Here is a 14,956-nt window from a genome sequence, read left to right as displayed (position 1 = left end):
AACGGCAATAAGTACCAAAACGGCAACAGACCAAAATGGCAATGACAAGTACCAAAACAGTTTTTGACAATGCAAGCGAAATTGTCACGATAGGCAAATCGAATATGGGCTTTTTTTCTCGCTTTGAATGTTTTAATGTTTAATCGCGGTTTTTTTTTTTACACATCCGATATCTGCCAAATTATTTAGATGCTTCATTTGTCTATATTTTAAAGTGTTATTTTTATTATAATAATAATATTAACTATTATTATTATTACTATTATTATTTTGCGTTTTTTATGACATAAATCACCTCATTTTGTCTGTATTTGAAAGTTTTTATTTATTTAAATGTTTACTGCTTTTATGTGTTTCCCCAATCTTTTTATTATTGAATTTGTATGTGATATCACTATTATTATTATTATTGTTTGTTGTTGTCGCGTTTTCTACTTCTACGACAATTTAGCCTCATTTTTACCATATTTAATCATTGTACACTTTCATGTTTATAATTGGTTTATTATTTCGCGTTTTTTTACTTTATGACATTATGATTTGGGGGGGGGTGCCCACTTCACCTTCGCGCGCCCCCCCCCCATCAGCACCCCCATTTCAAGACTTCTAGATACGCCACTGTGGGTAAGGATTTACTATCATTTACTTATCCTATTATTATTTATTTATTTTTTCTTACTGTATTTTGATTAATTGAATTAATTTGTTGAAAAGTCCTTTAATTTCTGAATCACAACTTCTGTTTTTATGAAGAGGTCACATTAACGGTCATGTGACGAGGAATTTCTTGGAAGCACACTCTTGCATCGACAGCAATTCAAGGTCATTGTGTAGTACTAAACGCCAACTTGGCTTCAATTCCGTCCTATTTAGGCATTGTTTATTAACAAGAAAATTTAATTTCCATATTTTGGGTTGTTCAAACTAGACCATATTTAATAACTTTCTTTTGATTCATACTAATATAAGATTACAAGGAAAAATTGTAACCAAAAAAAAAAAAAAGAAAAAAGAAAGCCCCCAAAAATCACAAAACAGATGACGTGTAACTCCATACATATAGTAAAGATTACAAAATTCTTAAATATGAGCTATAGTTATTATTATTATTATATCAAAATTTTGATTAAGATATGACTTATTTTTAAATAGTAATATTTTTACAAAAAAATACAACTTTTACCGCACCCTTGTATTTTTAGTGCAATTTGTATTTTTTAAATATTTTGTCATGGGTGTATGCAAGGGGAGGTTTGGAAGGTCGTACGATCCCTGTCTCTTCCCCCCCCCCAAAAAAAAAAAATTTCAAAGGTCCACATTTTTTCCAAAGACATCTTTTTCTAGGGCCTTTTCACAATGACAAATGAAAAAGCATTGATGAGGTACCAGCAGTGAGTCCAATGACCTTGCCAACTGCGTGACGTAATCTATCTCAATTCCAGCAATTCTGAAACTGAGCCTGCCATCCTTGGGCGTTGTAATCGATTTTCCTGTCTCCCACTGAAAAGGTCCAAAAACTTCTGATCACGACCGACCCAGAAAAAATCCTGGATACACCCCTGTTTGTATGTCTTTTATTGTACAGCATTTATTATGCAACTTGAACAAAATTGTGCATGTATCATGTCATACGTTACAAGAAACTTGTATATATGTATGTATATTTTTCCAGTTGACTCATCATTTTAGATAAGTATCCAATACATATGAGCTTTATTTTAGGTATGTGCAGCTTCCATTTCCGTACTATTGACAAATTGCAAACAATAAAATATATTAAAGTGTTTTTACTTCCTACATCTTGCTTACTCAATAACTTCAAGTTGATATATAATATAATTATGTTAGGCCTTGAGAGAGAGGTCTCCCTACCAGTGGGAGGGCTACTGTGTTCATCTTTCAACACGAATCAAACAAATGACTTGCCTTACTCCAGACTGTAAAGTAAGGCCTGCGTGGGGAATATATCCTCTGCGCAAACATTTGGCCTAGAAATCTGTCCACACATTTCAGGAAATAAGAGCCGATTTCCACACAGATTTTGTCGAAAATTAGGTTTTGACCTAACCTTAATAAATAAACAATGTATTATGTAGTAATTACGAATATGGTTGTGCACACCTGCATTTGTACACCCCTGCTGTGGAGAATTTCACCAGAACCTATTTTCCTAGCGATTTTCTGCGCAAATTTGAGCAACTTAAATTAACATAAAAAATATAAGACAACTCAAGGTTAGATTCTAGGCTAGCATACACCTCCACACAGGACAACACTTCAGTGGGGAAATAGACTAGGCTAAGCCCTGTCTACAGTAAGTCTACAGTAGGCCTAGGTCTAGCCTAGGCAATATCCAACCAAAACCGCACGAGGCACCGATTCAGGTGCCGAGTATCTCCACAGCTTGTCAGCTCAGGAGGGCCAGGCTAGCCTAGCCTAGGCTCATCAAAATTCAGGTACAGTAAATACCGAATATTAACCCAAAATTAACATATATAGCGATAAAGGAACACGTCATGCACAACATTAACATTACAATAACAAAAGATACGAACAATGACACAAGGTCGTTTCATCAGTGCCTCTTCAACATCGTTGAATTAATCGCACAGCGCGCAGCCATTCCACAAATTTTAATTTCCAGGTAATGCCACAGATTGTCTCATCATTGTAAATACTTCGAACAGTTAAATTAAAACAGTTTGAAACAGAAAAACACTTAATATTACATTACTTTATTTGTTTTATAGCATAAATAATCATTTTATATTTTAAACACGTTCAGATGTTGCTGATTATTTGTTTAATAATGTTTTATACTGAAGTCCGCTATATCTGAATTATCCCTGAATCTGGCAATTCCATTTTTTGTTATGAGGAAAATGGCTGTTTTTTAGTGATGGTAGGTACCAAGTTGATAGGTGATAATCGCTGCTAATTGTTGATATGTGTTAATTTAGTATTTTATATATCTCGTATAACACTTACAATGAATTTAGCTTCACCTTTTGTTTAGCTTCTATAAGTAACATGATCGTTTGGTGTATTATTTCGCGGCGATTAGATCGTCCTTCTACCGGGCAGCTCTATGATTTCGTAAGGTTACCACCAACGACCAAGGCAGTGTTGTAGGCCGGGTCAACCCTACCATCTATTTTATGCCTAGGCCTAGGAACTATTACTTCGTCAAACCTTAGGAATCTAAAGGAATATGTAATCTATAATAAAGAAACATAATTAGCGTTGACTCGTGGGGACACTGTTTACAGGTTGTGCTATATTCCCTCTAAATTTCAGTAGTCCTAATTTAATTAAAGATTGCACAGCCAGGCACTGGTCTTTTCTAATTCTATTCTTACTGGCCCTAGGCTAGGCCTAGCTAGCGCCTACTACTGTACAGTATACCTCCATTAATTAGGATTACCCTACCCATGTTTTAACTTTGATGTTTATAACCAATTAATTTTCAGTTGTTTATGTGGTTACTATTATTAATAATAATAATAATAATAATTTATGGTTGGTTCAAAATTTATTCTGTGCCTTCATCCTCCTTCGAATTATGTAGTCTGCAACAAACAAATGATGAGGATGTTGATATTTTCATTATTATTAAGTTAAATGAGACTAGTAGGGTATTCTCCACTAGATAAGCTAATTAACCCCCAAGTACCATGAAATTTGTAATTTTATTACTATAATTATTTACTGTAGTTTGAAACCAAATGATAGCTTGGTTTAATATCCACATCATCAATTAAATTCAGTCTAATTTTGTATTCATCTTAATTTTTACAAGTGGAAGATCTGTTGATTTAGCATAAATTTGCTATCAGTGGATCCTCCATGTTAAATATGGTCTGGAAAAAGTGACCAATTTGACTCTCAAAGCCCAATTGACAATTGGTGACAGTATAGCTAATAACAAATATTGTGATGAGAGAAAGGATGATAACACTGACTAATATATGATAATAACAAGGTTTTTTTTAAATTTTTTTATTACAGATGATTTAAATAAATCTATTATAGAGATAGTGTATTGATAAATGTTTTTATTGTTTTTTTTTAAATTGGTATGATGATGTTTATACTGAATGATCAATTTTATTAACCTGTTGGATTATAAGATAGTAAAATACACACTCCAAGTATTGAAATGCACGCCATCATGTCGGGATTCAATATTTCAACATTAATTATGTTATCATCAGGAATGAATGTTGGATTATGAGTCGTATGATCTTGAATTATTGAAGATGTTAATGATGGTTTGATGATAATATTTGTTATACAGTATATAAACATGATTGTGGTATTATTAGTGGATGATCAAGGTTGTTGTAATTTTACCCTTTTGTCAATCCAGTTTGATACATTAGCGTGGTACTCTGCGATTCGAGGCTACATGATGGGTGGCTTTCTATTCTTGCTGTACACAGACAGCAGTTAATCTCCGCTTTCCACATTTTAAAGCCTTGGTTAATACAACATGTACTTTTCCTTTTATTTATTTTTGTATTTTATATGGACAATGTCTGAATAAAAGAGAATGAATGAATGTTCTCCTTTAAACTTAATTTCCTGGTTTCAAATGTTTCTTTAAAACCAGATTTTCTTGACAAAAAACGATTTCCTATTAGGCTCATTATAAGTTGAAACTCAGTTTATGAAGTATTACTGGGCCGAAATAGAAAAAATTTCAGTGGTTTATCGTTGAACGGATTCCCACATAATAATTTGAGGGTAGTCGTCAGGCAGCCGGCCCCAGCCACACACAAACATTAAACTGCAAAATCAAGGCAGCAGCATACAAGAAGAATAAATAGATAGGAATGTTTTTTGTTTAATGTTTTAGATAATGTTGTCTATGCTTTAAAATGTTTTGATATGTATTATCAGTTTTTTATATTTTTTAATAGGTGAATATTCAATAGGTGTGTAATTTTCAAAGTTCACATAACATTTTGTTACATTACAGTATACTATATGTCTTGGAGGGCCATTTTTCTTAGTAACGACTGTAAATTACTACAGTAGTATCCCATTGAAATGTTTTAAATAAATAGTGTAGTGTGCTTGAGGATTGCATGTTTAGTAAAGTTTACAATCACGTGATCTGTTGAGGGGGCCCTTAGGTCATCACTCAAGGTCCTATCATGTTTTCATGAATGCAGTGTAGAAATTTAAACTGTTGGGTAATTGTGAATAAGTGAATGCTTTGTATTATTTATAAAGGAAAAGACTTCTTATTGGGAAATTTAAAGGCATTAATAAAAATATATAAACATTTGGCATTTTTCTTTATAAATTTCTATTTTTCACAGTTGTGTTTACTACTGTAACAGGACAAAATAAAATTTTATTTTATTTGGAACCATTATCAGTTTTTGTAGGGGATTGTGCAAAACAAAGTATTAAAAAGTTTTGCTTTAACGCCAAGTCGTGAGAGACAAGCAACATTAATGAAACCGAACACATGGGAGCTTGAGGTTCGAAAATGATGATGAGTTTGTTTAGAGCTCAAGATGCAAGAAAAAAAAACCAGGTTGCTTTGCTTCAAGGAGATAGGCTTGATTAATATGAGGTTTGCTAGTGGATAAATACACGTACTGTTAGGCTTAAAGCCACACCAACCACTGTATTCAAGTGGAATCCTTGTTGACGGATTGGTGCTGAGAAAATGTATTTTGACAAATTTCCATATGCCCAAACTAATTGATTTTGTTTCGCTTTGTTAGATTTGGTGTGAGTCAGCTAGAATATCCATGTGGACTATTTGAGTGTGAAAGGTTTTTTTTTTTTTGTTAATCACTCAATTCACTTTATTAAAAGAATTTCAATAATAGTATGTATATTTTTGACCAACTGTAGGCCTATAGTATATCATTTATGTAGAATTAGAATTTTGTTTACTATATAACAATTTTAGTTTATTGTGGAGTTTGTTGATTAAACACTGCATTGATTTTTCAGTGCAGGATTAAATATGCTATGTCACATTCCTGGGAATGACACAAAGGATCTGCATTCCTTCATCACATTAATTTGCAGTAATTTAATCATCGTTGTGTAGCATTTTCCTCTTCAATTTGTTTCTTGGCAAGTGAAGCAAGTAACATTCCTACACATGAGGCAAAGGGAGGTGGCAAAGTACAGCTCTAAACCACATGTTATCCCTAAGAGGAATGCACAGTTCTTTAATGTCAAATATGTGGTTCCCAAATAACGCCCACTTGCCTTCTCATGTTGTCTTTGAACATTTTGAATTGTATCTAGAATTTATCGGTGTTGGTGTGTCCATTAAATGAGGACTACAGAATGTAAATCTTTAGGAATTAGTGAATATTAATGTTTTTCTATTAATGTTTTACTGTTATGCAATAGGCGGATTTTAGTGAATAAAATAATAAAACATGTGTTGTGTGGAAGGAAGGGGGAATAATTGGTCCTATGTTACTGCTTCAAACTATTTGATACATCCTATTAGCGATCATTAATATTGAGGATATAATTTTATTATGATTTACTTTATTAGATGGTAGGTATCAACCTATGGTGTGTGTGTTTCTGTATCCTACAAAGGGAAACACAGATTCAGATTCAAATTTATTTTTGTCAGATATGGAATAGCAGTACACCTGTGGTACTTTTCACATTTTTTTTCTTTATTTTATTATATAATTTACCAGATCTGATAAAGAAAATAATAATTTTAGTTAAATGAGTATGAGTTTAAAGTTATCTATTCCTTTCCAGTTGTTATTTTCTGAAAAAGAATAGATAGCTTCATTGTAATAATAATCATTTGAAAACCAGAAACTAATTTATATAGTTGTTTTTTTTACCTAGACAGTAGGATGATAATAAAAGTTTGGTGGAAATATATTTTAGATTTTTTATGGAATTTTGACATATTTGCTCTGAAATACCTAGCATGTGTGAATAGATTTCTGTGATTAATTAGTTAAACACATCATTGAAATGAAGACTTCCTTTAGTAGCAGCTGAATACGGGGCCTATGGCTATAGCATGACATTTTTTCATTTGTGGCATGCAGTAAACAAGGACTGTAGCATAGACCTGGCTGTTCATAGCATGGACATTTCACACCATAACACTTGCATATACCATATACCTAGTTTGAACTTCATATCTCATTACTTATGGAAAGTACCAGTTTTAGTATTAGACCATGCTACTGTTGCATGAATATGGTAAAAGCATGGGCAACTGTGCTATCGACCATATGTAGCAAAAGTTGACCACCTGTCTTTGTAACATAGGAATATCTGTTGCATAAAATACCCATCCTGTGCCACAGCATTTCATTATCTGAGGATATAGTTTGTAGCATAATGTGTTAAAATGATATGGATAGTGGGAGTTCAAATTTACTGATATTACCTAGTAATTCGCATAAAGTTGCCTACGATGACAATATCCAGTTAGCAGTATACAGTGGATTCTACGGAATTTTGTTTTCTTATTTAATTTCTATGTTAAATTATGTTTCCTAAAATATTTTAAAATATATTAAATTATATCAATATTGAAACAACAAAATCAAGAAATTATCAAAAGAATAATGAAATATTCCTAATGTCAGTACCAGTTGGTGTGAACGTGAAGAATGCTGAATTAGTTTCCCACGTAATGTTTGTTTTCGTATTTAATTTATATGTTATATTATGTTTCCTAAAATATTAATAAATCTTGAAACAACAAAATCAAGAAATTATCAAATGAATAATAAAATGTTCCTATTATCGGTACTAGTTGAACTGTTATAAACTGAGAAGAATGCTAAATTTTGTAAATAGTTTCCCACGTCATGTTTGTTATAATGTTATAATCAACCACAAATTGTTCCACATTCAAGTATGAAGGTAAAACACGGAATTAAGTTGATTTCTTTTAAGCCTTCCTAATTCATTTGAGGGAATTAACAGGGCTAGACCTAAACTAGCAAACATAATATCGTTCAATTTAGTATAATTGTTGAATTATGTAAAAAAGGAAATATTCAATTGTCTCCCACAAATTTTACCTGTTTGCTGCAACATCACTGTCACCCTTACTGACAAGACAAAGCCGCCCAGCTTCTTTTGAGGTAAAATTGTTGATAGAATCGATGTTTTTTTCCGAGTAGATATCGAGATCTGTGAACGTGATTGGCGAGGGAAGATGATGAAGATAGGTAGATGTAGTGTACTTTGATTTCCTTTGTTACCAAGATCATTATCTGTTTCTTAATTGAATCTAACATGTAATTTGTAACGGGAATGACTTGGACATGTTGCGGGACAGAGTCTGTGACTTATCGCGATTGTCAGATTTGCGTGCAATCGACTGTCACCTTTTTCCTGTTTCTCGCCTTGTGGAAAATTGGTTGCGAGGGAAAGAATCATCATCTTCTACTTTTTATAGGAATGCTTCATATGAGTGTGCTCAGAGAATGGAAGTGTTTGCAATGTCCACAGCAAGTACGTGGGGCTGACCATTCCTAACAAGATCTTCCGAAAATTGGGACAAGATATAATATGTGAGTGTTGCCTCTTATTTTCTGTCTTGTGAATGGCTTATAGCTGTATTTTGTATAGTCACATTCTAATAACATTCTTAAAAAAATAAATCATACCTGTAGATTCTAAGATTTCCTCTATGAAATATAGGTTGCTACATATAATGTTAATGTTAAAAATCCTGTTGCAAGTCTTAACTTTTATAATACTAATAGTTAAATAATGTTAGCATATGGCTTGTGAAATGTGGTTTGTAGCTTGTACTGTATACAATAATCAAACTGGTCATTATTATAAGTAGTGGTGTAATCAAAGTCAGGCACTCATTAGTAATGAATTAATTAACTGAATTGTTGATTATTGGAATGCTGTTTACATTAACTTGAGTCATAATTCCCCATTGGTTTTTACCTAAGTTTTCAACATGACCTAGCTTTGTCAACAATTTTTCTCATCTACAGTATCTCATCCTCTTCATACACACTATGAGATTTTACCACTCCATCATTCAACACCTGTGGTGTCATTGCTCTTCCTTCATCATTCCTCACCTGTTTAAGTGAAGGGTTCACCATTCTCATCCTCAATTGTTTTTTTTCTCCATTGTCATACTCACATTTAGGAAAGGGCAATCCATCTAATGCAGGGGTGGTCATCAAAATCGGTTGGAGGGCCAAAGTGAATTTTTGATTTAATACCGAGGGCCGCACCCAAACTTTGATGTTTCCAGTGACCTTCCAAAAACTTCCGAGCACTGCTTTTACATCATTTTATTCTCAGTTTAATGTTCTTTTTACATATGATTGGTGTAGGACCTTAAAAAACGAGGGGTTTTCTAGCCAATTTTGATTGGCGGTCCACAAACATAGGGCTTATAATTCATTGTCTCGGGCCGAAAAAAAAATTGCTGACGGGCCGCATGCGGATCGCGGACCGCACTTTGCCCACCTGTGATCTAATGCCAGGTAACACCCAAAAACAAATAAGGGGATGTCCCTTCTCATTCCCAAATACCTGTTAAGTGAATGCTTCCTGTTCTTGCACCATCTTCACAATAAAATGAAAAAAAAAAATGCCACTTTATTATATCAATGTTTTCTGTATGTCACTTCATAAAAAGTCTATCAACAAATATAAAGCTATTTTAATAATAACATTTGACAACAATTACACACCATGTAGATAGAATTTATAATTGTGTTTACTTTACGATAAATGTTAGTCTTTAATATAACAATCCTATTTATAACACATTACTTATTATGTAAATACCATTGTTATACTAAAGACTCTGTACCCTATTATTATATGCTTCAATTACTTATTTATTTAAACCATATATTTAATATGGTTAAGCCGTCAACTTAAAAAAAGATATGATACAAACTCTGTAATCACAGAAATGTTTTGTTTTAAACCCACAGAAATTATAAACACACTATCAATTCCATTTTTAAATTAGTTAATTTTGAAGTGCATTCCTATCTAATATAAGGAAATGAACTTGTCCTAAAAAAGGTACGGTAGCCAGTGCTACTAAGTATTTCATGTATGAGATTAAAATGAAACCAGAAGTCATTCTTCTTTTAACATTCTATTAAAAATAAATAGAGCCAGTCCTTTTATGTTACTGTCATTGTATTTTAAGTAGACTTTATTGTGTAGAAGCACAAATTTTCATTGTATGCTACATAAAGGATACTATACTAAATTCTGATCTTTATCTTTTTGTATTTACTGAGCTTTTAAATGTTTGTTATTATTAGTTCTAGTATTCATATCCCTGGTTTTCCCTGAACAAGAAAAAAAAATTTCCAAAATTTGAAAATATACAATATAAGAAGTTAATAAATATAAAAGAACACACATTTTCAAAAACAGAATGATCATCAAAATAGCTATGATTTGGTTTGGGGGATCAGAATGTCTAATCTAGACTGCAATAAGACACTTAAAATAGACCCAGCCAGAAAAAGTTATATATGTATCTTATTAATGAATGTGTAATTCTAACCAATAATCCATTATGTACAGATAATAGTCTTATAATTAATATTAATCTTTATAGCATTTTTCTTATAATTATATGATCATCACAGAGTAAGGCAAGAATTTTTTTATACCTTGTTTGGCGAACCTACCGCACGCAAATATTGAATGATTTTGAAATTTTATTTTTGGCCAATTAGCGCACCCACCGCCACAAAAAATGGAAATTTTAGGAAAAAAAATAAAAGTTTTTCTTTATTTTTATTATGCCCTCCACTGCCTTGAAATTTATTGTCTCCAGTTAAAATAAATGAATAAATTACAAAGCTTGCAAAAAAGAACAATTCCAAGAAAATCATATTAAAAATTGGTCAAGGAAAATAAAGAATCAACATCAAAATTTCATCACAAAGCACAGAAAAATTTAAAATTATAAAAGGCCTACAATATTTAAAGATAATGAAAAATGTTAGAAGAGAACAAAAAAGTGTTACACTTTTTAAAAATAAGAAACTATTCAAGAGGAAAAATCATATTATTATTATTATTATTTATTTTTTAATAATAATAATAATAATAATAACAATAATAACTACTTATTATTTTCATCAATATTACAGTTATTATCATTATCACCATTATTATTATTATAATAACATAGATTCTTAGAAAAAGCAAGACAATTTTAATCCACTCTATTTATAGTATCTGTACTCTTTGGTAGACACTATAATGGACAACTTACTATGTCTTCATTCTAGTACTATATTGTAAAATATCATATTTATATTAACTGCTTTACTTTCAATAAAGTTTCTAGTTTAAATGCAGCATCACAGAAAGTGCTACTGAAGTTCCCAAAAATTTAAACATTATACAGTAGTTGTACAAAAGCGGCAGTGTCTCATTTGTAAATTTTGCTTCTACTGCATAGATAAGGCAGTGTGTGAGCAAATTGTAATCTTTTTGATTTAAGGAAAACACTATACATCCAATCCAACTTTTCTAATCATTGTTAGTCCTATAATTGTGTGTATTTGGTGAATGTAGCCTGTTCTTAGGATTTACTGGTAATTTTGATCGGTGGTGGATTCAAGCAGGGGGAACCAGTGAGCCTACCCTTCCTCTCTTCCCCTCCCCCCAAATTTTTCAAAATTATTTTTTAAAATGGAGGAATAAAAGAAAGTTATGTTCAAATTTAAGTGGTCTAAACCTTCAATCGGCGAAAGTTCCTCTGGGCCCCGTCTACAGTATTTCAAATTACTAAAGATCTGTCACTGTTGATGGTATAGAGTGTTTTATTTTTGTTGTCAATGCTTGCTTAAAACTTTTCTGGCATATGCTCTTTGTCTTAAAGAGGAAAATATAGATAAAATTTGCCCTTGGACATCCTAGATATTTATAGATTAAAATCTATTTTAAATTTGAAATGAAAAAGTTGTTGGCAAGTCGAAATATTAAAAAAAATAGTTGATTTGATTTTAACAGGAAATTGAAATTGTTAGATTATGTCACTAGTCTTTTTTTGGAGTCTGGAGTTAAAAAAAATATTAAGGAGAACATATCAGTTCACTTTAAAAAGTTAAATTGTAAACGAATAAAACTTTACAAACCTATCAGTAATAACACAAAATTTAAAACTCACATTTAAAATATACAATTAGGTCTATTAGTATTACTATGATTATTTTGTTGAGGAATTTTAATAATAATAATAATTACTTTATAATAATTACAATTCATTTTTTAACTTATGCCTAATCTATTTCCACTATCTTTATTTTCTGTTTGCATTTTGTTTAAGATAATTTGTAATCTTACACAATGAACTGTTAAATTTGTACTTTTAAGTTATTGTATTTATATATTAATGCATTTTCTAGTAATATAATAAAAAATTGTCTCATGTTGCATAATACAAGATTATCTCATGTTGATTAAATGAAATCTGTAATTACCTATATTTTTACCTAGTATTTCCTCTTGCTCATCTAAATAAGGAAGAGAGGGAAAATATTCATTTCATCAATTCCACATGGAATTTTATACAAAATTATATGAAACAAAATACTGGTTATGTGATATGGTAACTTCCACCTTTCTGGCCTACCTGATGATTTCTGGTTTTTTTTGCAAATACAACTATTACATTGTACAATAAAATGAAAGCAAAATTAAATTTATTGGATATTTAACACAATAAATAGTTTGTTAGCTTACATATTTTCAGTTGCTTGGTATTTCCAAAAGGTTTAATGGGGAATTATGTGTTGTAAATTCCAAGCGAATGCTGGCAAATGCCATGGGGTGTACAACATTAATAGTGGTCCCTTATGTATGCCTTGCAGTACATGGACAAAACAGCAATCTCATGTTTGTTGTGTGTAGGATACACTGAATAAGAACTATTGTCAGAAAAAGCATTCAAAGAAATATTTGTAATGAATGCTCTTGGGTCAGTGAACAATGGTTTGCTACGAGTTATACTTTATGCAGACGGTTGGAATAATATCGGCGAACAAGTTTAATATTATGTGAGTGCGTTTCCTGGATCAGGCTAAGTATGTTAGCCATTTGTATGTCTTTCATCAGTATTCTCTGCCTTTTTTCTCATGTCGTTTTGGAAGCGAATTTACAACGTCCAAGGAGGTTTTATGTTTTATCAGTACTAGTAAGTATGTCCGTGTGTTGTAACATTTCATTTTTATTTCCTCCACATGCAACAGCAACTGGCCTCACAAATTATAGGATGGAAAATTGAGTCAAGATTGAAATAACTATACTAAATGTTGTAGGTGTATGCTGTTTTGACCGTACCTAATGAGTCTCAATATCAGGCTTAGGAAATTGAGTTATTTTAGTTGTGAAAAAAGTCTGCTACCTAGATTTATGGAAAATGATAAATAAAAAAAATTAATTAAAAGTGTCTAAGGGTGTATATATTTGAATCTAGTTGATATGGATTGTTAGCAGATCAGAGATTTTAAAGACATACTTTATAGTCGAGTGGTACTGTAGGCATAGGAATATAATATGCTTGGCAGATAATAGTTTATATAGCAATAATAGTTATATTAGGCTGTATGTGGCTAGGCCAAAGCCAACCAATAATGTAATTGGGTGGACCCAAGCTGAATCAGGGACATTTGTTCCAGTGGTATTTCCTTTATTAACAACAGATTAAATTGGCTTAAATTTAGCAATTTCTATAACGGTTTTTTTCCTTATTTTTTTTTCCAATATTGCTTTGAAAACTACTATACGAATTGCTTAATATAATATAACACTTATATAATGCATATCGCACATTGTCTTAGGCCCACACTTGCAAGGTAATGATCATGTTTCTATCCTTTTGTGAATATATTCACACGTTATGTTTTCAACTCTCAGTTTGTGCATGTCGAAAGACATCAGTTATTGACTTTTCCTGAGAAAAAATCCTTCATAACTCCAGATTTTGCGTTAAGGACAGATATAAGTACTTTTGTATGTTCTAGATAACTTCTCTTCCATGTGCTTTCAGCTGATAAGTGCTTTGAAGAATCCAATATCCATTTTAAACACAAATTGTAAAAGAGGTGGGAAGAGGAAATTAACAAACCTTTAAATCCTTCAACAGAATGATATTTAGACTCTTGGGAATAACCAAGTCATTTTGTTGAGAATAGTTCTGGAGTTTTTATTTTTTCCGAGCTGTGTGGAAAGGTGGAAACATAACTGGTAGGGATTGAATTTTCTTTTATCTTAATATTGATAATATTTTTATTATTGGGTTTGTGGAGGGAGGTAGGTTCAGTAGTTAGTATTAGTACTATATTTGTATTTAATGATTAATTTATTACAGAATAAAGAAGTATTAAATTCCAGATTACATCAGTGACATAAATTACATTTGTAATGAACAGTATACTCCTCGTAATGTTTATTTTTGTAAATATTATTTTACAACTCTAACATATTGATGATTCTAATGATAGTTTTGTTAATTCAGATTGTGAAAGAGAGAGCCATTCACGTACAGTACCGATATTGCCATATAAAGTTATTGGTTTTGCATACAGTGTATCGTTCATAATGTATATTTTTTCTAACTAGTTGTTGATTATAATAAATAGTGTTGTTATTTGAATATGGAGAAAGTGGGAGATAAAATCCTTCATAATGGATGTTACTGATGATAAGGATATGAAGTTATTGTTCTGATTGACACGTTGATAGGTGGAATAGAAAATCATGAATAACATGGATTTTATGTTGTTAAATTGATGCGAAATGGATTCATTGTTATCCCTGCCGACAGGTGACTAGGAAATTAAGTGGTAATCCTAAATCAACATGTTGCTTATGTTGTTGAGAAAAAATAAAAATGGAATAATTGGATTGGAATCAGTTATGTCCTGTCAATGTCATCACATGCACTCTCTTATATATATAATAT

At 31.5% G+C, this 14,956-nt stretch overlaps 2 protein-coding genes across 6 annotated transcripts in view; one reads left to right on the top strand and one right to left on the bottom strand.

Annotated features, from left to right (window-relative positions):
* LOC117104641 (phosphatidylinositol N-acetylglucosaminyltransferase subunit A-like) overlaps positions 1–2,643 on the bottom strand; it is a gene marked incomplete in the record, with an annotated part of 29,215 nt that extends 26,572 nt beyond the window's left edge. The window contains 1 exon segment of one of the 3 annotated variants that reach the window (XM_033245519.1): positions 2,556–2,643. 3 annotated transcript variants of the gene reach the window in all.
* The window catches only part of LOC117104640 (zinc finger protein Helios-like), a 60,259-nt gene continuing 47,927 nt past the window's right edge, over positions 2,625–14,956 (top strand). Inside the window, exons 1-2 of one of the 3 annotated variants that reach the window (XM_033245518.1) lie at positions 2,625–2,644; positions 8,432–8,546. Coding sequence is in view for 1 of the 3 variants with exons in the window: in XM_033245515.1 (XP_033101406.1) it covers positions 13,128–13,186 (59 nt within the window). In the remaining 2 variants the exon portion in view is untranslated. Of the gene's footprint in view, positions 2,645–2,734; positions 2,903–8,431; positions 8,547–13,042; positions 13,187–14,956 lie in introns of those variants that run through there. The other 2 variants (XM_033245517.1, XM_033245515.1) reach the window with 2 other exon arrangements.

This window comes from Anneissia japonica, unplaced genomic scaffold, assembly GCF_011630105.1.
Source record: "Anneissia japonica isolate Jap-2015-1 unplaced genomic scaffold, ASM1163010v1 scaffold287712_len2945570_cov188, whole genome shotgun sequence".
Classification (NCBI taxonomy): Eukaryota; Metazoa; Echinodermata; class Crinoidea; order Comatulida; family Comatulidae; genus Anneissia; species Anneissia japonica.
This window is presented reverse-complemented; position numbering and strand designations above follow the sequence as displayed.